The 27221-nt window shown below is 56.0% G+C and overlaps 1 protein-coding gene across 1 annotated transcript; it reads left to right on the top strand.

The window, feature by feature from the left end:
• Positions 1 to 4503: 4503 nt before the first annotated feature.
• LMOD1 (leiomodin 1) lies at positions 4504 to 25529 on the top strand. The gene is made up of 3 exons (XM_076358012.1): positions 4504 to 4893; positions 22316 to 23998; positions 24934 to 25529. Exons 1-3 carry the CDS (start codon positions 4633 to 4635, stop codon positions 24958 to 24960), a joined length of 1971 nt encoding a protein of 656 aa, XP_076214127.1. The 5' UTR covers positions 4504 to 4632; the 3' UTR covers positions 24961 to 25529.
• Positions 25530 to 27221: the final 1692 nt, after the last annotated feature.

Below are 27221 nucleotides of genomic sequence, written 5' to 3'. Positions count from 1 at the left end.
CCCCTGATCGTCTTTGTGGCCCTCCTCTGGACCTGCTCCAACAGGTCCATGTCCTTCTTACGTTGGGGGCCCCAGAGCTGGACGTAGTACTGCAGGTGGGGTCTCAGCAGAGCAGAGCAGAGGGGCAGAATCCCCTCCCTCGACCTGCTGGCCACGCTGCTTTGGATGCAGCCCAGGATATGATTGGCCTCCTGGGCTGCAAGCGCACGTTGCCAGGTCATGTTGAGCTTCTCATCAACCAACACCCCCAAGTCCTTCTCCTCAGGGCTGCTCTCAATCCATTCTCTGCCCAGCCTGTATTTGTGCTTGGGATTGCCCCGACCCATGCGCAGGACCTTGCACTTGGCCTTGTTGAACTTCATGAGGTTCGCACGGGCCCACCTCTCGCGCCTGTCAAGGTCCCTCTGGATGGCATCCCTTCCCTCCGGTGTGTTGACCGCACCACTCAGCTTGGTGTCGTCAACAAACTTGCCGAGGGTGCACTCGATCCACTGTCCATGTCGCCAACAAAGATGTTAAACAGCGCCGGTACCAATACCAACCGCTGAGGAACACCGCTTGTCACTGGTCTCCACTTGGACATCGAGCCCTTGACCGCAAGTCTGAGTGCGACCATCCAGCCAATTCCTTATCCACCGAACAGTCTATCCATCAAATCCATGTCTCTCCAACTTAGAGACAAGGATGTCGTGCGGGACAGTGTCAAATGCTTTGCACAAGTCCAGGTAGATGACGTCGGTTGCTCTTCATTTATCCACCAACGCTGTAACCCCGTCATAGAAGGCCACCAAATTTGTCAGGCATGATTTGCCCTTAGTGAAGCCGTGTTGGCTGTCACCAATCACCTCCTTATTTTCCATGTGCCTTAGCATAGTTTCCAGGAGGATCTGCTCCATGATCTTGCCGGGCACAGAGGTGAGACTGACTGGCCTGTAGTTCCCCGGGGCTCAAGGGCTTCCCGGGGTTTTCTGAATTTCCCTGCGGCCAGGAGCTGGTTCCTTTCCCGATATATAATGTCTCCTCCACACGTCCCTCGCTCTCGCATGAGCAGGTGGTTTGTGGAGGGAAGTTTTGGGTGAAGTTGCAGTTGGGTTTGGGAGAGAGGCGGTTTCTCTCGCTGGCCATGGGACCAACATGTTCCAGAGCAGCCGCGTGTCCCAACCGGGCAGGGAGATGTCACTTGCTTTCTCAAGGAACATCTTATAAAATGAAAAAAAGATCAGCGCGTTTAACCTTTCCTCCTGCAGGCTCTGAAGGAAAGGGCAATAAAACAGATTAGAGGAATCCATTCCATTTTCAGTTGTCTTTTATCAGCTAATAGGAAAAAATGAAGGAAGGCGGACGGTCCTAGGTGGTGGCATGAGAGATGGGGGCATGGAAAGCTTTCCCAGCTCTGCCAGAGACCCTGTACACGCACCTGGAAAAGGTACTTAGTCTGACTGTGTCTCAGTTCCTCATCTCCAAGACGTGGCTAATCACGTTGCTGCGTTTCAAAGGAGTGTTGTGCAGAAATATTCGTTAGTGCCTCCGAGGTGCTCAGTTGCTATGGAGATGGGGATCCTGATAAACGCAGAGACTGACGAGCCTCGGCAGAGATTCGGAGCTGCTGGGAGCTCCTCTGCGCCAAACCGCACCGCACCGCACCGTACCGCACCGCACCACGCTCTCCTGACTGGCGCAGCTTCAAAGGGCCAGCGTCAAGCCGGCGGCGGCTGGAGCCGGCTGCGGAGCGAGGCCCAAGGGTCCCCGCACGCATCCCCAGTCCCAGTTGCTGGAAAGAGCAGCCAGTGCAGACATATCCAGAGCTCCTCTTATTCTGGGATGAAAGCACTAGATTTTCTTTCGGTGTTTTCTTTCTTACGGCACTGAGAACTCTGTGGAATATGGTGCAGTCAGAGCTATGCAAATATCCCCATCTAAAAAGAGACGTGTGACAGCCAAGATAAATTGCAGTAAGACCATCCACTATAAACCATGACAAGTTTAGGGTGACCCCTGCTCCTCTCCCGGCTTTTCTGCTAATGAAGGAATATATCTCTGCAAAACTCTGACTCTGTGTTACCTCTGCATAGCCAGCTCTGCCGCTCAGTGGAGGAGAGCCCGGCAGAGGTGGACTCCTGAATCAGGGGAGGATGTGTGATACTTCAGGAGAAGCTCGAAGCCTCCCGGGTCACGTTTACGGCTTCTTAGGGAACTCCGTGTCTGGTGCTTCTCGTCACAGGAGTCAAGATTCAGGAACAACAAAATAGAGACCCTATCAGGGTGTCAATAGTGATTTTATTTTGTTGAAAACCGATTTACAACACTGGAAAGAGTCAGGAAGGAAAGGCAGACAGACAGACAGACAATTCCAGGTTTTACTCGCCAGTGGAAAGGTTCTTTCTCTGTTTTAGCTTTGCAGATTGTCCCTGGGGCTGTCCACGTTACCCTGTCCCTGGAGCCAGGGGTGGCACCCGAGAAAGCTTGGGTCTTCCCTGGAAGAGGGAGACATGTAGCTATGATTCCTCACTACCTTTTTTTCGTGCCCTCTGCAGTTGGGACCTGAGCTTCCAGTTTGTCGCTTACCTCTTACGAGCACTTGCCATTTGCTCCTGATGACTGAGCACAGCGACACCGTGTAGAAATACCAGGCGTTTGGCCATTTCTTCCATCCCCAGACTCTGTTAACTCAAGTTTCTCTTCCAGAAGACACAGTGTTAAAACCTTTTGAACTGCGTATCCTGAAAAGGAACCAGACAGCACGTTAGAGAGGTCCAGGGCCATAGTAAGGTGGGACAAGCAAGACACTCCTTTGGCTTCTGCGGGCAAAGAGGGCACCAAATGGGCACCGATACGCTAAATTCACTCTGGTTCCTGTTGCATTCAGTGCTGTTGCAGCCATGGCAGTTTTGGGGGGAGGGAAGGAGAAGAGTCTGACTGGGCTGAGACCAGAAGAAGGTGAAGGGGATGGCCGTGTCCCTCCTAGTCCTTGGTGCAAGTGGGCACCAAGACAAGGGTCATGATATCAGGGAGAGAGAAGTGAAGTGGGATGAAATTCAACACGGCAATGTTTAAGGTTATGCACTTGGAAACTAAAACCAACAGTTTCTTCTCCAATCTGGAAAAAATCTCAGTCGTGCTGGTGAATCATAGGAAGGCTATGAGCAGGAGCTGGGCCCTGTGATGCTGGAGATAAATGAAATCCTAGAATGCAACAAGAATGTGCATTTCCCGTCAAGATGGGCAATGTCTAGTTTGTAACACAAGGCATTGGGAGACTCACCTGGAGCACGCTCTGCCTGTGTTCAGGACGGGATTTGAGCCAGGGAGATGGGCAGAGAAGGCAGTTAGACTGACGAGGAAAATCTTATGAGAGCTTATTTTACCGAAGGAGACCAAAGGGCTGCTTGCTTGGACTAGCAAAGAGGGAGGCCTGAGAGCAGGCAGGAGATGTTAGGAGGATGATAAAAGGATGAAGAAGAAAGGATGAAGCTGGCAGCATAACGAATGGGGGCAAAATGCTGTGCATGGGGCAAAACTGCCTTGAAATTTGGAGAGAAGAGCCTGTCTGCCTCTGTCCCTCTGGGAGAATTTGCAGGTGCCAGTAAGCTTCTTTATGGATTAGGTTGATGGAAAGTAGGTGCCTCCAACCAAAGCCCAGGCTTAGGGCACTGCCTGAACCAGAAGCAGGAGAGACTCAGGAATTTAGTCTGTGCAGAAGGAGGGATGTCTCTGGGGCTTGGCGAGGGGAAATGGGAGTGTTGTGATGAAGAGCAGCTGCAGAAACACCCCTGCGGAGGACAGGGAATCAGCAGAAGCTCTGATAAAGCGACCCAGGGACGGTGCTGGGGTCAGATTTTGCAGAGCAAGGAGCAGGCACCGGGCTGGGCTCACACTCGCTGCCTCCTTCCTCCCCGCTTCAAAGGCGCTGGACTTTGCACATCCTTCGTAAAGAAACCAGTCTGCACCAGCAACATAACCCCCCACCACCTCTCTCCCGAAGGGGAAAAAAAAAACGCACAGTTCCTGGAGAGCAGCGGGATAAAGATGAAAACGTTCTCTGGGGTGGGCGCTTTATTGACGATTTCAGCCAAGAGCTGTCACTGTCACAGCAGAAACTCTCCCCTCCTGTAACGGAGGAGACGACTCGTATCTTCGGAGCCACGCTGACCTTTTTATTAGCCCTCCGGCACCGGTGGGCACATGCTAGAGATCTGCCTTCCCCACCCCCAGATCCCCAGCCTGCCAGCTTGTGCATTTTTGCGTGTTTTCTCACTAGGTTGGCCCATTGCCTTTAAAAGGCTAAATGCTCCGGACTAAATTTGGTCATGCAGCTCTGCATGGTTCCCTGGAATGTCCTCGGGTTTCAGGCTCCTCTGATAGCACCATTCCCCGCCTCCCGCTGGGCTCCATTGGCTTCCCAGCACCCGAAATCGCGGCTGGATCCTGTTATTGGCCAACTCTTGGACCGAGGGATGTCCCCTCTTCATAACTACTATATCCCGGGCTGCAGCGATTGAGAGCTGCTGAGATTTAACACTTCAGCACCTGCTGCTGCTGGGGGAAGCAGTGTTGGAGCTTCGGCTTCTTTTTTTTTTTCTCCTTCCTTGGGTACCACACACAACCGCAACCGTGTCTCGCCAGCGAGCCAAGATGTCCAAAGTGGCCAAATATCGGCGACAAGTTAGTGAAGATCCAGATATTGACAGTTTGTTGTCTACTCTGTCTCCAGAGGAGATGGAAGAGCTGGAAAAGGAGCTGGATGTGGTGGATCCAGACGGAAGCATCCCTCTGGAGCTCAGTCAGAAAAACCAAACAGAAAATTCCCCACCTGGCCCGCAAAACTGCGAGACAATGCTCAATCACTGCGAAAAGGAGACCAGGAAACTTATTCAGAGGGAACACTCGGTGGACGTAAGTCACATCTCCCCACGCTTGAGCTGTTTCTATGAGAAATGCAGGGGCATACCTGTGAACTCCGCTGGGCTGTTTTAGGGGACGAGATGGAAAACACGAACCCCGAGAAAGGCGTGCTGTGCTTGCTAAAGAGGAATAGCTGTCGTATAGAGACCAGAGGAGCGAGGCAGGGAGCTGGTCCAGGCACTCCGGGAGGGAACAGGGTATTTCATGAAATCCCGGTGTTACTCGCAAAGCCAAAACCTGTGCCGGTGTCAGGGATTCTCTTTCTGCCCCTGCTCTAACATCCTTTGGCAGGGCTGGGAGCAGAGATGGTACTCCTAGAAGGCGGCTGGAGGGGCCGGTGCAGTGACAGCAATCCCTTGGGCTGCGTTTCTTTTTCCTCCTGGGTTTTTTCCTTTGGAGATCTCCAGACTCTCGGTCCCTTCGGTTCCTCTTGTGCAAAAGCTTAAACAGCCTCTGGTTCTTGTGGAATAAAAAAAGTTTGCTGCTTTGTGGAAATCACCCCGAGAAGCAGGTTTTGCCCCAAGCCGTTTGTTTCGTATTTATAGTTCAGTTAAAATTCATTCTTTTATTTTGATTTGGATACACTTATCTCCTTCTTTTCACCTGGCAAATCCTTTAATAGCTTGCTTTGAGCTAGAAAGCTTCATGCCAGTCCCTCTCGTCTCTTTGTGCCTTGCCTCAGTGGGAGCCAATCCCACTTCTCCGTAACATTTATTAACCTCTGCACTAAGAATATTTGGTATGTGCTTCGTGCGTGGGAGGCTGGGAAGCATTTGGTTTCCCTAGTTTTTCACGGCAGGCTGAGCCAGCAAGTGAAAGAAGGAGAGTCTTCAGCTATTTATCCCTGTAGTCACGGGCAGATTTCATGTCCCAGGCTGGATTCGCATCTGCTGTGATGGGACAGGGCTGAGGAGTATCAGCAGCGTAAGCAGAGCAGAGGCTTATGTGGATTCCCCTCTTAAGAGACTGCTCTGGCTCCGATTCCTTATCTATTCCAGGTCACCCAGCAGTACTCTGGATCTCCCAGCTGAGTAATCGAGCTCTAACTAGCCCATGAGCACTTGGAAATAGCTCTTTATGGATGTGTACGGAGTTTATTACAGGAGGGTCCTCTCCTGACCGGGGCCTGGGAGAAAACAAGGAGAAAAAGATGAAAATTCAAGCTATAGGAGAAAAAAATGAAGGTTTATTTTGGAGACAAGGGGTTAAACAGTTCCCCCCACCCTCTCCAAGCTCGGGCTTGTGCCGCCTGGGAGCTTTCCTCTGGCTGTGAGGACAAGGCACTCGCAGCCTTCACCTTCTATATGCGGCGTTTGGCGTTGGCTGGGGGACAGAAAGCGCCGTGCCCCTCGCCGCGAGAGTACTGGGTTTATTTTCCCTCCGGTGGGCTGGTGAAAAATTTCCCCGTGGTGGGGAACTGCAGGTGCTGCAGGACAAACCTGCCTGGAAAGAGAAATGCTGTTATGTGGGACCAGTTATCCCAGCGACGCCACAGGGTTTTGCACTGGTTTGCAGGTGATCCCGGCTTGCAGCCAGCACTGAGAGCCGACACTGAAAAAGCTGCTTTTTCAGGCAAGGGGAACTCTTGTGTTCGGCCTCACTGGTGATGCTATTTTGGTTTTAACCGTGGGAAGATGAGAAGTCGACTGGGAATTGGGATAGGGAAGGGTCCATGATCAGGAGGAAGGGAGGAAATTTGTGGTTTTTAGAAAAAGAGAGCTGGGAAATTGTCTGGTTAAAGTCAACGTTATTTGGAAGACGCCTGAGAGTGTGTGTGTCTCTGTGTGCTGCGGGAGAGGACTCAGGATGGTGGCAAGGGATGGCACGGGGAGGAGAGGCGCCCCGGGAGAGGGTGTACAGCTCCGGCTGGCGGGAGGGCAGCGATGGAGGTCCTGAGAAAAGTGCTCGTGCTCTCCTTTGAACTTCAGTAGCTTCAGGCCGTGGAAGACAAAGCAAGTTGGCTGCCGGTCAAATTTGTCAGTGAAACTGGCCCAGTTAGACTGCATTGCAGTAACTGGATATGGCAGAACTGAATTTCGTCTTCTATTTCAATCCCTGGAGGCCAAGAAAAAAATATCCTCCACCCCTTCCTCCTTGGCATTGTTAGGACCTGGGATTAGCACCTAGAAAATGCCAGCTCGCAGTGCCGGCAGGTCAGCCCATGCCAGCGGTGCAGCTGGGCCGTTGCTCCACCATGGGGCACGAGGACGGGATGGGATCATCGGACTGCAGAAGCAATCGCAGAAACCAGCCCAGGGAGCCGATGGCTCCCTCCATCCGAGGAAGCCGCAGGGCTGTGTTTTGCTGCAGGACTGAGCGAGAACGCAGAGCCATCCGGAGCATCCCAGGTGGCTCCCGAGCTCTCACCCGTCTGCTCAGAGCACTGAGGCCTGTGATGACAAATCCCTCTCTCATATCAGTGGATTTCACGTTGCAGCAGGCAGCGGAGCGCTTGTGCCTGCCAACACAGGCGTTGCGGCTGCACACCCACAGGGGATGGCATTCCCCCAGCCGAATGCAGGCATCACCCCATCGATGTCCGTCCCAGCCTCTCTCCCTTGACGGCTCCCAGCGTTGTGCATCACAAACCCACGCAGCGCCCGGCATCCCTGATTAAACTCATCGGGCAGAGCCTTGGCGAGCGAGAAGTGGACGTGTGAGCACGGGAGGGAAGCGCAGGCACGAGGGCAGGGAAGGAATGGGAGGTCCTTCCAGTGGGACTGGCCCTCTGAACATCTGGAAGATGTTATCTTGCGTCTGTGATGTCTCTTCAGCAGGGAGGGACAGGAGGTTAGATTCTTGTCCTTGAACTACAGAGAGTTTATAGGTCCGTAGCTGCCTTGCACGAAGGCACCAAGGATAGAAAATATTAGGGAGTTCCTAGAGCAGCTCCGCAGTGGCACCTCGGGCTGTATCGTCGTTGCTAAAACTCATTTTGCAAAGCTGGAAGGCGACTGGGTTGCGGCCCCCACGGTGCAACGGCCGCTCCAGCTCCCCGCAGCCTGCCGGGACCGGGGACGGGGCAGCATCCGCGCGGGGCCGGCGGCACGCTGACCCAAGCTGCTGCACTCCCGTCTCCCCACCTATTTTTCCTCCTCCCTCCTTCCAACCCTCGTTTGCCCCGTCTTTGTGCAGTTGCTGGTGGGACGTTGTCTGTTAGCTGGGATGTGCAGGAACTTCTCCAAAGTGCAAGTTAGGGTATTTTAAAGGGAAAAGCTCAGTTTCTGCCCGTCTCACAGTTCTTCTTGCAGTCCTTGCTCTGTTCTTGGACTGGCTCCAGGCACCCCCATTCCCTTCTAAATATTGGGACGAGTGGGTATATTTAGAAATATTGTAACTACATAATAACACGTCTTCTTAGTGATGAAAAGGGCAAACTTGGGTAACTAGGAAGCAGTTTATAAACAGCCCAAAATAGATGTGAGCTTTGCCCTAAATTCTCCGCACTGGGGAGCCAAATTCACATCTTGGTGATGCATTAATTAATCTTCATTTTGTATTGCTAGCGAGTAAAAGTATACCCCAAGTTCAACAGTGGGGCTTGGGACAGTGCCTCTCTTCGGATGCGTTCAACAAGGCCTTCTTGTAGGTCCATGTAATAAACTAATATTCACGAGGAGATAAATTAAGAGGTGATTTCTAATAGCTCGTGGCTCTTTACTGTAGCGGGCAAAGACATGCTGACAGAGAAATCTAGGTTAGAAACATGCTGCAAAGTTGAAGCAGTGGCATTAACCGAAGGATGATTTACCTGGGAACACGGCTGACTTGCTATCACTTGGAATCTTTGTATCACGCCTGGGATTTCTCTTTAGAAGAGGAAAAGCTGTTTGTGCCAGGGGATGGGGGCTCAATGCGGGTGTCTCTGCAGGATGGGTTTCTCTGACAGCTGAGCTGTATGAGGAGATGGGTTTTGTGAGAGCTGCTCTGGTTTTGCCCAGTTCTTCCTCTGCTGTTGGTGACATCTTCTTTAAAAAGCATGTATCTATGCGTACAGCGCTATGATACACACCCTGGAGATACCCCCATCTTTCCCGTTGGCATTCGGTCACTCCTAAACCCCCTCAGGGGTACCTTTGCCGGGAAGGACCTGGCTGAGGAGAGCTACCCTGTGGGAAGGACCACCGCTCCATGTGAACCATGCGTGCCGTGGGACCAGGTGCTTTGGTGGACGAGTGCTCCTTAGCAGTTGCCATATCCGTAGCAGGAGGTTTTCCTTTTCAAAGCATGCCACAAAGTCCACCTGCTGCTGTTCTTGGCTCTCCTTGGATTCCCACCTGGCCTTACTGCAGGGCCCAGGTGGCTCCGAAACACTGAGCACCTGGTGGCAGAGGCAGCCCCTCCTTGTGCTGTCCTTCTCCAGCACCGCCGTCTTCCCTGGGAACGGATGGAGCCTCCTTCCCTCAACTTCACCCGTAAGGAGGGGACACCTGGATGTCCCGGTCCCAGGCCTGCCTCCCAACGGGGCTGCACTGATTTCATGCTGCTTCAAGCAGGGATGGCTGGGAAAATGCATGGGAATTGCATGCGGGGGCATTATCCTACTGATGGAGGGGATTCATTCCAGGGCCACAAAACCACTTCTTTTAGCAAGATGCTTCCACACGTGGCGGACGTCTCTTTCCATGTAAACCTGGGGACCAGCTTCTTGGAGGAGAAGGCTCTGAATAGGAGACTTTGGATGCCAGGACAGCTGTGCACAGCCAGGCTGTGCATAGTGCCGATGCTCCTTGCATTTTTGTCTCCTGAAGGTTGAACACCCTTCCCACAGGAGAAGTTGAGGTGGCTCAGGCAAGTGCCTTCCAACACCTTTCCCCTTCCTCTCGGATGTCCCGCTCCCCACACACACTCCTGCGCAGACAAGACGCCCTCCTGTGCCGGGTCCATGCATCCTTATCCTCACAGGCTGCTTTGCCTGGCCCTGGGGACATCCTTGTGTCCCCAAGCAGCACCCTTCGCTGTAGGCTGCATACAGCTGACAGCGAGTGGTGCGACAACGTTCCTCCCGGCTGGGTTTTGATGCTGAGGGAAAAAGCAGTGACCTTGGAAGTAGTTTACTTAATCCAAATGCAGCATGTTTGAGGGATGCTGGTGCCAGAGGGCAGCTGGTCCTATTGCCATGGGTAAGGATCACAAAACTCCTTGGGAAGGTCTCGTATAAAGTCCTGCCGTCCTTTCTAACTTGCTGGGGTGTGTGTGTGTAGGCTTGGCGCTCGCTGCTGGGTGGTATTTAATCCAGTTACTGGTGGCTATATGTGGAGGGGGACACCGTGAAAAGTGGAGATCCCTACCAATGAGCCCTTCTTCAACACCACGGAAAAACAAGTTAGTATTTAAATTTCTTATTAATGCTCAAAGCTTGTCATCTTTTCATGAAAATATCTGGAGGAAAAACAAGCTCCACATTTAAATAGCTGGGACGGACTCAAGGGAAATTGCAAACAAGGGAAAAGAAGTGGTTGTATCATTCTTTAAGCATCTTACCAGCCTGTGACTAACACATATGTATTTAAACTCTGCTGTTCTGTTTATCAGCCAGTTCTGTCAATATGCCAAGACTGTTCCTTCTCTCTTCCAAGATTCTTCACCAATTCCCGGCTCTTGCCTTTCTTTTAACCGTGTCCTGGGCAGGTCTCTAGCAGTCTGGGTGCCTGCTTTTCCCTCATCAGAACAAGTTGTTGTTCTGCCCAGCTCCTGGCCTCCAAAAGAGGTGTAAGGGGTGGGTGACGCTGGAGCATCCTTTCTCCTGGTGCTTCTCCAGCAGCACCCAGCTCACGCTGGGGTGGGCAAGGGACGACGGTGTGAGTCCTTCCGCCAGCACAATGGCTCCCTGGTCTTTGCATTACTCCCATGGACGATAGCCAGGGAGATCCAAAATAGTCACACATTTTGAAAGAAACCAAAGGTATTGAGTCGTTCCTATTTGGTCCTTAAAGGAGGCCACAGATGGTCTCTGCTTTGTGGCCTCTCCAGCCTGCTGCAGAGCAGCCCACCCAGGAAAGCCCTTTTATTTGTCACCTTTTGTCGTTCAAAAATGAAAACTGCCGTTGTCTGCGCTCGGATGTTTCGTTCTTCATTTCTGAAAACGTACCAACCCTGTAACGAGAAGCACGAGCATCAGAAGCGAGAGCTGTCAGCTAGCAACAGACGATAAAACAGACCTCCAAGGCAAAAAGAGAAGCAGGAGTGATCCCGTGACAGATAACGGAAGGATCTGCAGTGAGGAGAACAGCTGAAGCAAGCGAGGTGGCAACGCACCCAGGTTTGAACTGCATTTCTGAACAAACGGCGTGAGAAGGAACCAACACCGCCAAATCGGTGTTTTTGTAACGCCGCTGGGAAACGGTGGCAGAAACCTTGTTTTGCTGTGGCAGCACAAAGCGTTCCCAGCGACTTGTAGGTCGCGCTGAAGGCACACTCTGTCTGGGAGATAGGCGCTCCATCTAAGGGCACAAGCGGGGAAAAAAAGCTGAATTTCTAGTCAGTCTGAAAAAAACCAAGAGTAAAAAGTTGAGTTCTATATTTACATGAACCACAACTGGGATGCAGATAAATCCATGGAAATGCTTGGAGTCTTTAGCTTATATGGGCCGAGCTGCCACAGACAGGGAGGTTTATTATCTGTTTATGTTGAGCTGATAAATAGACATACAGAGGAGGAAAAGAGCTGGGATCCTTTACGTATCACTTTCTTTCGCAGCGTTATGACATCATTTGCATGCTAAAACGGTCTCGGTGACTCAGCTCCCAGCAGGACGCTGGGATTAACCGGTCGTGTCGCTCAAGCCCACCCTTTGCCGTGGTGGGAATCGCAGCACGGTGGAGCGAGGGGATCTCGCTTCGCAGGGGAGGAGGTATCAGGGCACTTGTTTTGAAGTCACGGCGTGGATAGCGGCAACGGCAGTGGACCAGCCACGCCATGAAGTGACACGAGTCCTGCCCAGTCCTTTCCTCTGCCCAGAGCACAGTGCAAACAAGGTTGAAAACAGACAGGAACAAGAGCTGCAGAAATGCAACAGGAGAGGCGGCAGCCCAGGGTCACAGAGGTGTTCTGGTGCCTGCAGCCCGTTGACGTTGGGTTGAGTAGCCCAGGGCTGAGACACGATATTTGGGTCGGGATTTACGCCGAGACCTGCCGGATGCTGCCGATGGGCTCCGAGCGGTCCTGCCTTCCATGGCAGAAGGCGGACGTGCCCGGCACGGGAACCGGCACCCGCACAGCCATGAGAGCTGCCCGCAGCAGAAAGGGAGCCGCAGTTTGCTTCCTTTCAGGGAAGATCTTCAATTTCTAAGAACTAGAGATCGTGACTCCTGGCATGCCCTGCTTTATCTCATTAAGTGCTGTGTTCTAGGCTACAGTTCCCACGTGGTGCAGGAGCCCAAGGAGCCAGTGCTCCTGTTTCTCATAAGCTATTTAAGGGTTTTGACCAGCAAACCAGCTCTCTGATTTTAGCAGGTAGGCGCCTGGGGCTGGGGCTCATCTCACCTGCTTCAAAGACCTTGATTCGTCCTCTCACACTGGGTGCCCGTGGCCACCAGTGATGCCGTGGGGTGTCTGTGACGGTCCCATGGGCTGGCCGATGGGACCCATGGGAGACCTGCACCAGCAAGGGGCCTGGAGATGTTTTCCATGTAGTCCCAGGAGGCTGGGAGCCAGAGTCCTGCTTCTCGAGCATCCAGCCCCCCGTGATGCAGAGGACGGGAGATAGGATTTAAGACTCGCCAGGGCTGAATTGCAGTTTTTCTGTTCCTAAAAATCTGAGGAATGCTCTTCGTGGGCTGCCTGCAGAAAGTGTGCCGGGCAAAAATCCAGCCTTGAGGTGGCCGTGGTGTGAATCGCTGATGTTCACTGCCCTTTGCAACCTCTGCCGAAGAGGGGGCGATCAGAGAAAAGGTCTCATCTTGGGGATATCCAGTTCGGCCATGGCAGTGCCAGGAGAAGGGGCTGGGAATACAACGGATGGAAGAGAAAAACCCTAACTTCTAAAACCAGATTTTGTTAGAGAAGCGAAAGTTTCCATTTGAGTATCTAGCGGCTTTAAGGGCTTTCTGGAAAATGGCTGCATGTCACTGTGGAAGGGCTAGAGCTATTCTATTAAAAGAAACCCAGTTGAAATGTTTGTTATCGGCCTTAATTCAGCAATGAAGGCAGAGCAAGACAAAAGTCAGGGCCAGACAGTCTCTGGAGAACAGCGCTGCATCTCAGGAGGAGGATGTTTTTAAAAACATTGGCCTGGGGAGTGCAAAGAGACAGTGATATTTGGGGTCAGAAAGGTCTGAGCAGAAGGGAAGGGGAATAACTGAGTTCCTCGTTAAAATAACAGAGTAATGGCTGAGGCGGGACAGGGCAAGAAGTTGTTTACATCGCTCTGGGCTTTAGCACATAGAGCACGGCCTGGGGGGTCATCCTAGGTCTGCGTGTGTCCCTGTGCTGGAAGATGAGGTACTTTCACCCTTGCTTCATGCCAAAAGAATCCAAACATGCCAAGAGAGAAACTCTTTGCTGCCTGGGAGTGGTCCTACCAGGGAGCCCGTCGGGGCCAGAGCTCTGCGGGGCATACAGGGGGTGCGAGCAGGGTATCTCACGATACCGGCCCATGATGTTTGGTCTTAGCTAAGGACCAGGAGGGTTGCCCTGGCACTGCTGCAGGTAGAGCAATGCCAGATCCCCTTGTGAGTGGGTGGGTGTCACGTAGACCTGGACTCGGCTGTCCTGGGCAAGCAGGGTCAGCAGAAGCCTGGCGGTCCCACTTCCTCCGGTAGTCTCTGGCAATCTAGGTTTAGTAGTTCTCAGGACTCGGCCAAGGACGCAGCTTTTTTTCCAGGAATGTCCTTGGCTCTGAATTGTCCCTGAGTTACTCAAAACTGGCCAAGGAACGGAGGAAAGGAGCAGCTTGGCCAGCTTGTGTGGTTTAGCTTGGCTCCAGCAACCCTCTCACATGCCTAGAGCGTAATGGCAATGGGTACCCAAATACCCAGGAGCGTCAAGTGCAAAACAACCTGCCTTTGCCCACGGGCCACCTCAAGGGACTTCTCCGTGCAGTGGGACAGTCTCAGGAGACATCCCTGTCCCCTGGGAGCTCTCACGTGGCTTGTGCCCAACCTCCTCAGCCCTCTTCACCCACGGTCACACTGAGGGGTGGTGGGATGCTGGTGCCTCACTCACAGCCTCTGGCTGGGATTTGGGGTAGCTGGGCAGGACGGAGGGGGCATTGGGGCTCCTTTAGAGCCCACGCAACTAGGTACTAGCTAGGTGTCTCCAGAGGATGATGCAAATGCCCAAGGTTGGAGCTGTGGGTTAAACCTCATGAGGTTTAACAAGGCCAAGTGCAAGGTCCTGCCCCTGGGTCAGGGCAACCCCCGGTATCACTACAGGCTGGGGGATGAAGGGATGGAGAGCAGCCCTGCCGAGAAGGACTTGGGGGCACTGGTGGATGAAAAGCTGGACATGAGCTGGCAATGGGCGCTCGCAGCCCAGAAGGCCAACCGTATCCTGGGCTGCATCACCAGCAGCGTGGCCAGCAGGTCGAGGGAGGGGATTCTGCCCCTCTGCTCTGCTCTGGGGAGACCCCCCCTGGAGCACTGCGTCCAGCTCTGAAGCCCTCAGCATGAGAAAGACACGGACCTGTTGGAGCGGGTCCAGAGGAGGCCACAAAAATGATCAGGGGATGGAACACCTCTCCTGTGAAGAAAGACTGAGAGAGTTGGGGTTGTTCAGCCCAGAGAAGAGAAGGCTTCGGGGAGACCTTCCTGCAGCCTGTCAGTACTTAAAGGGGGCTGATAAAAAAGATGGCGGCAGACTTTTTAGCAGGGCCTGTTGCGACAGGACAAGGGGGAATGGCTTTAAACTAAAGGGGGTAGATTTAGACTAAATATAGGGAAGACATTTTTTACGCTGAGGGTGGTGAAGCACTGGCCCAGGTTGCCCGGAGAGGTGGTGGATGCCCCATCCCTGGAAACATTCCAGGTCAGGTTGGACGGGGCTCTGAGCAACCTGATGTAGTTGAAGATGTCCCTGCCCATGGCAGGGGGGTTGGACTAGATGACCTTTAGAGGTCCCTTCCAACCCAAACCATTCTATGATTCTATGATCTCAGAGTCTCATGCTGGCTCTGGAGACCTTTGTAGGACTCGGCAGCATGTGTAGGACAGACTGAAACCCCTCAGGCAGTGATACCAGATTGGCTCGTTAGTTATGGATCCGTAATTATGCCTTAAACCCCTTACTTCAGATAACCAAACCCAGCTTCCTTCCCTTGCCAGTCTGGTCTAGGAGCCCCCAGCTGACCGACAGTTTTTAGGGAGCTGTCTGTCAGAGGTCGCCCCTTGTCCCTGGGGCTTCCCCACTTCCCGGCTCTCCCACCTCCAAAAGCCCCTCAGGATTTGCTGGTGGGTGCCTGTTGCCTAAGCCATGCCCTGCCAAGAGTCGAACTGGAAAATGTCCTGTTGGCTGTGGGAGAAGTTTATTATCCCAGCAGAGGCTGGGAGAAAGGGACAGTCTCTTGGCCTGGACTTTATCCCCCATCCCTACATCTCTAGAGGGATTCTGGTTGGTTTGCAAGGAGCACGGCTCTGAGTGGAGAGTCTCTGTTGGTGGTAAAAGCCATGTGCCAGGCAGCCAGCACGCCGAAACGGCTCTGCTGGTGGCGTTGCTGGAGAGGAGGGAGGCAGCGAGCCGCAAAGAGAAGACTCATGGGCTCCAGTGGGCTCCAGTGTACATGCAGAAATTACCCCGTGTGGCTGAAATAATTGCTGGATTAATTTAAGTTCAGCTGGTCCAGTTGTCCTTCAGCAGACGCCTGCGTCTTGGTTTAGGAGGGCCATGCACTGGTGTAGGGCAGTTTGGTTACAAGCAGTGGTAACTCCTTGGTGCTTGCAAGAGTGTAGGCGCAAGACTTGTGCCTACAAGTGGACATGCAGCTCAACTGACTTAGCTAAATAGGTGCCATTTCCACGTGCGGGCAGTTTCTGAAGGCGCCGACGCTTGCCTCTCGCTTTGCTCCATGTTTTCCCCTTATATTCCTCAAGCACAGACGTCCCCATAGCTGCACGCAGGCGAGGACCGTGCCCCTCTGCTCGGGTGTGTGTGAAGCCCGTGTCCCCATTGCCATCCACAGCAAGCAGCAGCTGGAGCCATCAGCCACGTTGGAGCTAACCCTGGATTTTCCAGCGGTGCTGATGGTTGGGGTGGGCCTGATCCTGGCTCAGGCTTCCCCTCTTGTGCTCCTGATGCTCTTATATCAGCTGGGGGGTGATGTCTCACAGCTGTGGGATGATATCTCGCAGGTGGCTTCCAGAGGCCACCAGAGCTGCAGGTGACATTAGAGACCGAGTCGGTGTCAAGCCTGCAGGTTGAGTTCACTATTTCTGGAGCTGTTTTAACATGAACTGCAGGTGCAGCTTTGGCCCTGAGATCTTTTGCTGACAGTCCTGTTTCCTCCTGGGGTGCAGCGTGCCACGTGCCCCCAGCAGTGACCCTCACGGAGGAGCCATCCTGGACTACTCCGCCTTCCCCCTTTCAGCCAAGCCCTCCTTGAACCCAGATGGGGCACAGCTCCCTGGAGCCAACACGGAGCTGCTCGGCAGCACACGCTCCCCAAGGTTTCCATCCTTACATCTTGTTCTTCAGCTGAGCCAAGCTCATGGCTCGTGGTGGGGTAATCTGGGCCATGAGGGACTCTTCCCAGGACATATCTCTGAAAATAACTGCAGGCTGGTGAAAGCTGGCCCCTTCCAAAGAAAAAACATTTCTTCTACAAATGCATTTCCATATGTCCCCTCTGCCAGGGACTGATGTAACAGCAGCAGCCAGGCCACAAACTGCCCCTTCCCTCCAGCTTGGGTACAGGTTTTGCGAGTCCCTGGATAACCCATCCTTTCCTCTCCTCTCCAGCGGGTTCCCCTTTCACTTAGGAACCTGCTTGTGGGCACAGCGGGGTGACCGGCTCTCATTCGCCGTGCTGAGCAGCCAGATCGATACCTACCACCCAAGCAGCGATTTTCTACCCCGAAACAAGCTGTGGGGCTCTCAGGGCAGGAGGCGAGAACCTCGCTCCACCATCACATCCCCACCACCCGCAGCAGATCTCGGCAGCCCCTCTGCTCCGCTCTGCTCCCACCCATCCCCGGCTCGGCCGGCTGCTCCGTCCCCAGCCCCATCCCTTGCTCAGCGTCGGGAGCGGTGCTGCGAATGCTCAGATTCCAGGCAAGAAGTTCCCAGTCTCCTTTGCCTTTTAAGGAAACATCTGAGTGGGTTTGAGGGTTACAAATGCTAACAAGCAATGGCAACACTCATTTTAGTCTATTTAGAGGAAACGGGAAGGCATTTCAGTTCATCAAAACACTGGTGATTAATCAGCCAAGTACCAGGCTGTTTTCATTAGGCTTATTTTTAAAGGTCTGACACGCTGTGTAAAAATATTCCCCTAATAATCGTGCTCGCAGCAGAGGGAATGGCACAGGAGGGGGTGCAGCGGCACTGGTTTCTAGGTATCCAAGGTAAATATGTCAGCGCGGCAGAGAGGAGCGAGCAGGCAGGACTCAAGATGGCAATGGAGAGGGTACAGGGCTGGCGCTGGCCGCTGCAGATGGAGACAGCCCGGCTGGTGGCCTGGGCTGCAGGAGAAGGTGCGCTGGTGGCTGCGGGGACAGCCAGGGTTTCAAGACCAGGGGGAGGGATGCATTTCTCTCTCTCTTCTTCTGCATCATCCTGCCATGCAGCTCCTCTGCCGAGCACCAGGAGCTGGAGCAACGTGCTTCATTTCCAGCCCGGAGGTGAGGACCTCTGCACCCTCACCATCGAGCAGAGCTTGGGCCGGTGTCACCAGCCGCGGTTGGCACCTGCAGTGGAGCTGGGGTGGTGGGACACACCGAGAGCCTGGGGATGGGTGCAAAGACAGGAGGGGACGAAGGCACGCTCCCTCCTGGGCACACGCGTGGCCTCAGGCAGGGCCAAGAGCAGCTTCTGACCTGGCTTTAGGGGTGTCCCCAGTCTCCCCGAAGGGATGGAGAGTCTCGTGCAGGCAGTGGCAGATGGGTGAGAGTGACCCTTGGTTTTAGAAACACAGATCTGATTTCTTGCCTGGAAGTTTTTGCTCCCGATTCCTCCCCTTCTGCTGCTGCTGCTGATGGAGCCAGGCGCTTGCAGAGGGTCTTCCCCAGCAGGGACAGGGGTGCCATGATCAAGGCAGCTCTTGCCCCAACTGCATTAAATGAAACAGCTTGAACACCTCTTACCTCTTGCTACCGGCCAGCACTTTCTGCAAGAACTTGCAGCTCTTTGACAGGATCCTTCCAGGGCTTCCCAAATTTGCTGGACACACGTGACCCTGCAAACGCTGCCCGCGGTGGCAGTAACACCCGCAGCCGGTCACTGCACATCCGTTGCCTTCCCTTTTTCCCCTGGCCGGGGGCAGAGCTGGCTCCTCTTCCCCCAGCTCTTTTCGCACGTCCTGCTCTCTGGCTCCAGTCCCCTCCTTCCCGCAGACCTGCCCCACGCCGCAGCACCTGGACATGTGGCAACACATCCGTGGATGGAAGCTTTAATGAGAACAGCACTAATGATGTGATAACAAGACGTTCCCAGCACTTGCTACAGCGGCTTTGCTAAGCAGGGATTTGCTATGCATCTTATTTTGCTCTAGTTTCATCCTGTTTGGAGAAATCCATTGCCTTCTCTGAGCATGGGAGATGTTGTAGGTCCTCTCCAGGGTTTTCCTCCCTTTCTCCAAGATTTGCTCGTTCCTGGCCAAAGCCTTTGCTCTGCTTGGTCTTGGATGGCTCAGGCAGCTTAGGGGAGACTCAGGGCTCCCCACTATCCAGTTGTGTGAGCTCGAGCTGGGAAGGAGAAGGCTTTTTGGAGAGCTTGGTGTGGAGATGAGGCTGCTGGCTCGGACTCGAGGAGTGCTCAGCCTGTGGACACAGAAGAGCTGCAGAGCCCTGGGGGCGCAACTGTCCCTTCTCACAGGAACCTGCAAGAAACCTCCAACCTGGGACATCCCCAAACACCTTTGAAAGGCACCGTTGGGCATGGGTGTGGGGGGACAGAGCGAGGCAGCAGAGTCCTCATCCCCCACACACCCCCTGCCCAGCCTCCTGCCAGGGCAGACATGGCTCTTCCTTCACCGAGGTGCTTCAGGATGTCACTGAGCATCCTTGCACCATCCCAGCCCTGGGAACAGGGCACGTCTTGGCGAGAAGGGCCGCTGGGTCAGTGCCAGAGGAGGTGGCATCACCTGCTCCCTGCAGCCCCTGGGACAGGGGGGTGCTGGCATCGGGGCACCTCTGGGAGCCCCATCCCTGGTCTTTGGGGTTTGCAGCAGCGAGGGGCTGTGTGGACGGGCTCTGTAGGGGTCTGGCATATGCCTTCCTGTCGCCTGTTTAGGTCCGCGCAGGGGAGCCAAGAAATCTCTTAACTAAATATACAGCTCTCTTGTCCCAGATGGCATCTGTTCATACGCCAGGTACAAACAGTCCCCACGGCTGCCCCGCTCACAGCCAGGCCAGTTCGTTCCACAAAAAAGCAGTCCCCGAGGGCCAGCAGTGCCACACGCTGGGAAGGCAGACACGCACTCTGCCCCGGCACGGACACCACCGGGGCCTGGGCAGGGGAAGACACTGCAGCCGGGGCATCGTCCGGAGGAGGCTGCAGACCAGGGTCTCTGGACTCTGATTTGGGGATTCAAGGCACTGGGTGAAGCCACGGTGCTGTCCTAGCCCTGGGAGGGTCCTGGGAGCTCCTAAAGGCATCACAGCTGCATCTCCCAGAGGCATCTTTCTTCCTCCTTTCCCTGAAGTCCTAAAGTCCCCCCAGCAAGTGTGACATTCGCTCTGCCACCCCCTCGCCTTGGTGCTTCCTCTTCCTCCTGCAGCCAGCATCACTGTCAGGTCGCCAGCATCGCTATGGTCAAGCTGAGGACGCCCAGATTAATCCCGCAGCTGTAGATCTGAGCCTGACCTAACCGGGCTCCCAGCTAGCAGTGTCTCAGCACGTCACCCTCTGCTCATCTCCGGACAGAAACACCACGGCACCGGCTGGCACGCAGAGCCGAGCCGTGCTGCTGAAGCCAGGCACCCAGGAAGAGCTGGGCCAGCCGCGAGGGACAGGAGGTGCATGCTCCCCGGCTGCGGAGCAGGGAGAAGGAGGTTTAAACTGCCAAACCCAGACCCAGACTTTACGGTAGGATCCTCCCCTGCACAGCAAACGTGGTCCCAATGTCAGGGGTTCATCTGTCTTCCGTTCTCTGTTCGCAGCATCGGCTCATCTCTGGTGGGAGCGGAGGTGTCTCATATCTGATGTTCGGGGAGGTGAATCCTGCCCCGGTGACCTGCTCCTACTGCATTGCTGTAACAAAGTCTTGGTCATGTGCCTGCGTCTCTCCAGGCACACGAGGAAGCGAATCCGGTGCCATAAGAAAACCAACAGGCTGGAAGGCTGCGTGCACCGAGCCGCCATCAAAGGCTTTGATTGCAGAAGCAGAACGTGTCGAAACGGTGCTGATGGGAGGCTCTTCCCAGCCCCATCGGCCATGGGTGAAGACTGCAACGAGGCATTCGTTGTGTCCTGGAGCTGCCGGTGCTGGTCGTGGTCAGCAGCAATGCACAGGACAGGCCGTGCCAAGGGCGAGGCTCAGGTGCTTGAGAGAAGTACCAAAAATTACGTGAAAAGGGGGTTTGACTGACAAGGGGCAAATGATCAAATGGCCCTAAAGCCTGAAGGGAAAGAGGAAAATCCTTTGCTGCCAGAGGCAGTTTGTAAGTAAATAGCCATCAAGTCTTGGGGTTGCATCCCTCTGCATGCAGGGAGGATGTACTCGCTGCCTGAAGGTCAGCGTTGGAGAGCCGAAAGCCAGACTAAGCTCCTCCGGCATATCGAAGTCCCGCGAACACAACAGTGGCATCGTGATAAGCGTAAAAGCAAAGGCAAAAATTGCTTTTGAAGAGTGAATATACAAGGAGGCAGACGAAACGAAAGCACTGATGCTCGCCAGCCCACTGAGGAATGAGCCGGCATCTTGGCTGGCCTGGAGATAAAAGAAGAAACTCGGGAGGTCCAGGGCACTGCTGCATGACTTCTGGGCACAGGGAGACGGGGAGATCCCAGGGGCAGGGGAAGGGGGTGCCAGCTGCAGTGGCACGGCTTTGCTTAACCCACACGGCAAAATCTGCATCCTTCCCCAAGACCGTCCCGGTTAAGCTCTCCCCTCCTATGCTGCCTTTGGGCACTGGAAGAAGGTGCGCTGGGAAAACATCATGCGATTACAGAGCAATAAACGCCGTGTCCCCATTTCCTTGGTTTTCTCCAGGGAGCTGAAAAATGCAAACTCATTTTAAGTCCATTAAAATGGACTCCATTAAGAGGAGGCCCGTTCCAGAGGGTTGGGTGCAACTGCTTCATCAGCAGTGTCGCCTGTGTCACCGGCTGTGGACGCTCCCCTGCTTGCACACGCGTCCAGGCCAGCACGGGAAGCGTGTTGGGCTCCAGACCGGGCAAAGCTGCAGAGCATCCAGCTGGAAACCATTTCGGAAAGCTGGGAAAGCACCTGGGGTTCACAGGGGTATAGGCACTAGATCCATCCCTGGTTAAAAGGGTAATTAAAAAGAGGATAACAGAAGGTGATTAAAAAGAGGATAACTCGTAGGAGGTACGATAGGAAGGGGTCAAACAGCGCAGTCTGCTAAGGGAGATGCATCCTGCCGCTTGTTAGGTTATCGTCTGTTCACTGGGGGTGAAGGAGGGCATCCCGCAGACCTCTGGAGCCCTTTGGGAAGGGACTGGAGGCAGAAGGAGAGCAGAGATGCCTTGGAGAGCTGCAGCGGGACCTCGGCACGCCTGGGTCCTGCAGGCTCTGCCTACATTCGGGCCACTCGGATGCTGAACCCTCCCCTGGACCCGGGACCTCGGCTGGGTTAAATTTTCCTCTTCCAAAGCAAAACCACAGGCTGCAGTGTGTGAACATGTGGTGGTAAATCACTCAGGTGAGATGGAGGAGACTCTGACCCGTATTCAGGGCTAAACCATCATGATTTGGAGCAGGTCGCTTACCTCTCTGGAGTCCTGGCCGCGGGTCTGTCCCCTGCCACGGCACAGACCAGCGCTAGCTGTCCTCGTGCTCCCCCATGGCACCTCCCCGTTGCCTCCTGGGGACCCTGCCCGATGCTCTCACCGGGTTTCTATCATAAATGCCTGGTTTAGGGCAGCTCATCCCTCATAGGCGTAGTCTAAGACCGTCCTGAGACCGGACTGTCCTGCATCCTCCTGCGCATCTTCCCTGGCTGCGGTGCTGCCCCGTGGGTCCCCGTGGCTGCTCCCGTGTGACAGAGGTGCAGAGTTGGTGACGATGATACTGGGGTGGCGAGTCTGGAGGTCGGAGGCATCTGTCTCTGTAACACCTCGGTGTTTTTCTCTTGTTAGGAAAGCAGATCGAGCGAGAAGAATAAGGGAGCCAAGAATGAAGAAGAAAAGGGAAAGGAAGCTCCTTCCAAAGACCTGGCCCAGAAACGAGATACAAAAGTGGGGAAAGACTCTAAAAAGGAAGAAAGTGTTCAGAAAACAGACCCAAAAGTTAAAGCTGAGGCTGCGACCAAGACCAAAGAGAAGGCTATCAACGACAAAGTCAAGGCCATGGAGAAAAAGCTGATGGGGAAGGACAAAAAGGAGGAAGAGAAGGGCCCAGCGTGGAAGAAGGACATGGGGAAGTATAAAAAGGAGGAAGAAAAGGGCTCAGCATTAAAGGATGCAGGGAAGGATAAAAAGGGGGAAGAAAAGGGCTCAGCATTAAAGAAGGATGCAGGGAAGGATAAAAAGGGGGAAGAAAAGGGCTCAGCATTAAAGAAGGATGCAGGGAAGGATAAAAAGGAAGAAGAGAAGGGCTCAGCAGCAAAGAAGGAGACAGGGAAGGACAAAAAGGAAGAAGAAAAGGGTTCTGCATTGAAGAAGGGCACAGGGAAGGACAAAAAGGAAGAAGAAAAGGGTTCTGCATTGAAGAAGGGCACAGGGAAGGACAAAAAGGAGGAGGAGAAGAGTTCAGGATCAAAGAAAGAGGCAGAAAAAGACACAAAGGGAGAAGATAAGAAAGAAAAAGATAAAAAAGAAGAGCAAAAGAGTTCAGCTTTGAAAAAATCAAAGGCAGACGAGAAGGAGAAATCCCAGCCAGAGGCAGAAAAGGCAGCGGAGGGGAAACAGGAGGCCAAGGCAGCGGCCGAGACCAGCCCCTCCAAGCCCACCACCGGCAGCTCCCCAGATCAGGCCAAGGATGACGAAGCCTCCAGCATTTTCGATGAGCTCATCGAGAAGGTGAAGAACAACGATGCCGAGGTCACCGAAGTGAACGTGAACAACTCAGACTGCATCAACAACGAGACCCTGGTGCGCTTCACCGAGGCCCTGGAGTTCAACACCGTGGTCAAGCTGTTCGCCTTGGCCAACACCCGTGCCGACGACCACGTGGCCTTCGCCATCGCCATCATGCTGAAGTCCAACAAGGTGCTGACGAGCATCAACCTGGACTCCAACCACATCACGGGCAAGGGCATCCTGGCCATTTTCCGGGCGCTGCTGCAGAACAACACGCTGACGGAGCTGCGTTTCCACAACCAGCGGCACATCTGCGGGGGGAAGACGGAGATGGAGATCGCCAAGCTCCTGAAGGAAAACACCACGCTTCTGAAGCTGGGCTATCACTTCGAGCTGGCCGGACCACGCATGACAGTCACCAACCTGCTGAGCCGTAACATGGACAAACAGAGGCAGAAACGCCTCCAGGAGCAGAAACTGGCACAGGAGCGTGGAGAGAAGAAAGACCTCCTGGAGGTGCCCAAGCCCGGAGCCCTGCCAAAGGGGTCCCCCAAGCCATCCCCGCAGCCGTCCCCCAAGGCTTCCCCCAAAAGCTCTCCCAAGAAAGGGGGGGCGCCCGCCGCGCCGCCCCCACCTCCTCCTCCGCTTGCCCCACCGCTGATCAACGAGAACCTGAAGAACTCGCTCTCGCCGGCCACGCAGAGGAAGTTGGGAGACCGGGCGCTGCCGGTTCAGGAGAAGAACTCACGGGACCAGCTCCTGGCGGCCATCCGCTCCAGCAACCTCAAACAGCTCAAGAAGGCAAGTGCAGGGCCGCGGTGGGGTCGCCTCCAGGCAGCACCCGCGGGGTTAGTCTATGGGCTGAGATCTGAGGTCACGTCTGTTGCCACTTGGGTGGTGGAGAGGTGAGGGCCGTCCTTCTCTGGTGCAAGGTACGGAGCGGGGCGTCCGTGGTCCCAACCCCTGCGCAGAGCACGTGGCGGGGGCAGATCCATCCCCTTGCCGAGCACACGGGGTGGGCAGATCCATCCTTTTGCACCATCCCTTGCAGAGCAGGTGGGGTCAGCAGATCCATCCCTTGGCAGAGCATCCAACAGGAGAAGATCCATCCTTTGGCAGAGAGCATGAAAGGGGCAGATCCATCCCTTGGCAGAGCCCCTGGGGTGGGCAGATCCACCTCGTTCCAGCAGTCAGGTTTGGCTCCAGGGTTTGGGACACAAGGAAGAAGCCAGCTTTAACCTATGACCCCGGGGGATGGAAATCCAGGACCTCCCCACGCAGAAAAGGAGCGGCGCTTAGCCGCAGCGAGGGAGGCTCACACGCACCCACGTGGACCGGTGTCCGTGCATGCAGGTAGCGGGTCCCACGGGCAGCAGCTCACCGAGCTCTTGCTGCCGCGTTGGCATGGCTGAGCCCACACCCCTGGGGGTAGGAGGGAGCCCGGGGTGGCCGGGGAGGCTGCGTCTCCAACGCTGGTCCCAGCATGATGCCTTGAAACATCTCACTTGCCTCAGATGGTTTGTGTCCCCGGCCGGGCTGCCCACGAGCTGGAGCGTGGGGACAACCAGCCTGGCCAAGAGGAGGAGATGTCCCTGGAGCGCTGAGCATCCCCAGCAGCAATGGAGAGAGGGGCCCAGCTCCACCACGGCGGGTCTGCATAGGGCCCCCGGCCCGTTCCAGCATCCCCTTTCATTGCTTCCTGCTCCCCCCGGGTAACGGGTTGTCTTCTCCGGCAGGTGGAGGTACCGAAGCTGCTGCAGTAGGGAGCGGGACAGCTTTCCCCCCGCAGCCCGGTGTGGCAGACCCCAGGACACTCGCCTTTCTCGTGACTGTTTCCATGACAAGCCCTTTGGGACCCTGCAGTGACCGACGCCGAGGAGCAGCGATCTCTCTGGGACGGACGGAGGAAGGGCCGGGCCCGAGGAGGGCCGGCACGGTCGTTCGATGCAGTGCAGGAGGAAGACGTTGTATTTATTATTTTTACGGTTGTGAAGCCTTCAAGCTCTTTCTTTTGCCAGCACCGTGCCCCGCTCTGCCCGGCCGCCTGGAGATGCCGAGGATAGAGGAGGGGTCTGCAGAGCCGATCCTTGCGGGAAACTCCCCTCGGAGCGTGCCGAAGGGGCTTGGCGCCCTCCATCCCGGCTTACCGGCAGGGCCCCCCCGAGGTGGTCCAGCCTGGGACGAGCGGAGGTACCCTCCCAGCCTTGCTTTTGGCAGGGGACAGCCAGATCGTCGTCACGGCTTGCTCCCCCCACGGGGTCTCCGGGTGGCCGGGAGAGTTATGGGGCGCAGGCACAGCAGTGGGGTGACGGCTCGCGGGGTGCAGGCTCGATGTCGGGAGGAATCGGGGGGGTCAGAGAAGGGAGCAGCCAGGGAGAGAGGGGGGACAGAGGCGGTGGGGAGACGGGGCAGGAGGTGGAGCCGGGGCTGGAGCAGGGGGCTCGGGGCACCGCGCACACACCCGCAGCGAGCCTTGCTTGGGGACCGCCGGAGCCCCCAGGGCGCTTTATGCCGCAGCCCGGCCCATCCAGGAGCATTTTTGAAGCTTTTCATCCCAATTTAGGTGCGAGGCGTTTTGCCCCCCTTCTTGACCCACCACTTTCTTGACGCGAGACCTGACCACTCCACCTGCCCCCCCATGCGGAAACCAAATCCTCCCCGGGGGAGAGCAGGGCTCGCTCGGAGGGCAGCCTCCCCCGGGGGGGACGAGAGCAAGGGGGTGGCATGTGGCAGCAGCCGCCTGTGCCGCCGGTGCCACCGGCAGCCCTGCCCACACCTCCACCCGTGGGCGCGGGGCCCGGCAGGGACGCTGCCTGCCCCCAAAGCGGGTTTTGGGGCCGCGCGATGCCCAACCCCCTGCGCCTTCCCGGCGTGAAGCCTCGTTCGCGATTTGTACGACTGCGGCCACTGCATCAGCAATAAAGCTCACCCAACGCTTCCCCCCCGCCTCGGGGACGGTTCTGCACCCCGGGGTCCCCGGGAGCGGTGGCACGGCAGGGGGGGGCGCAGGGGTTGTTTGGAAATGGGCTCAGCCCCCCCCCAACCTGGGGCAGCTCTCCCCTCTCCCGGCACCCACCACGGGGCCACCCCGAACTGGGCACCCAGGGGCCACCCAGACACCCCAACCCAGGTCTCCCTTGTCATCCACCCACCCAGAACCGCCCCCCAAACACGGCACCCCATGGCTGCCAAACACCCACAACCGGGCACCCCGGAGCCACGTGGACACCCCAAAACCCCCGGGGTCACCCAGAACTGAGCACCCTGGGGCTGCCCCAGGGTCACCCCAAAACCCCCGGGGTCACCCGGAACTGAGCACCCTGGGGCTGCCCCAGGGTCACCCCAAAACCCCCGGGGTCACCCAGAACTGAGCACCCTGGGGCTGCCCCAGGGTCACCCCAAAACCCCTGGGGTCACCCAGAACTGGACCCGGGGGGCTCCCCCAGGCCTGCAGGGCGCGACGGTGATGGGACCACTGTGCCGGGGCAGGACTCGGGGTGCAGGGTGGCCCCCGGGGGGGCTCCCCACTGGCTCGGGGACACACACACACCCCCCCCCCCGTGGGCACGGGCTGCGAGGCCGAGCCGCGGCTCCTGAAACCGGGCGAAGTGCCTATATTTGGGCATTTTGCAGGAGGGCAGCGCCTCGGCCCCCAGCGAGCGGCCAGCACGGCCCGGGGGGAGCGGGGCCGGTGGGCAGGGGGGGTCCCCGCACCCCCCAGCCCGCTCCTGCCCCTCGGGGCACCCACCGCTCACCCGGGCTGGGAGGACGGTGGCGCCCCGGGGGTGTTGGGGGGGCGCGACGGGGGTGTTTGGGGTGGAGCGGGGCGCTGGACCCCCGGGGTGCTCTGCCCCACCCGGCACCCAGAGCCCCCCGTGCGGGCACCCGGGGGCCAGCGGGGACCCCGAACCGGGCACCCCGGGGCCACCCAGACACCCCGAACCACCCACCCCGGGGCTGCCGGGACACCCCGAACCGGGCACTCCCGGATCGCTCCGGACCCGGCACCCCGGGGCCACTGGGA

This window comes from Aptenodytes patagonicus, chromosome 22 (genome assembly GCF_965638725.1).
Source record: "Aptenodytes patagonicus chromosome 22, bAptPat1.pri.cur, whole genome shotgun sequence".
Classification (NCBI taxonomy): domain Eukaryota; kingdom Metazoa; phylum Chordata; class Aves; order Sphenisciformes; family Spheniscidae; genus Aptenodytes; species Aptenodytes patagonicus.
The sequence above is the reverse complement of the archived record's forward strand: the minus strand, read 5'-3'. Positions and strand labels throughout refer to the sequence as shown.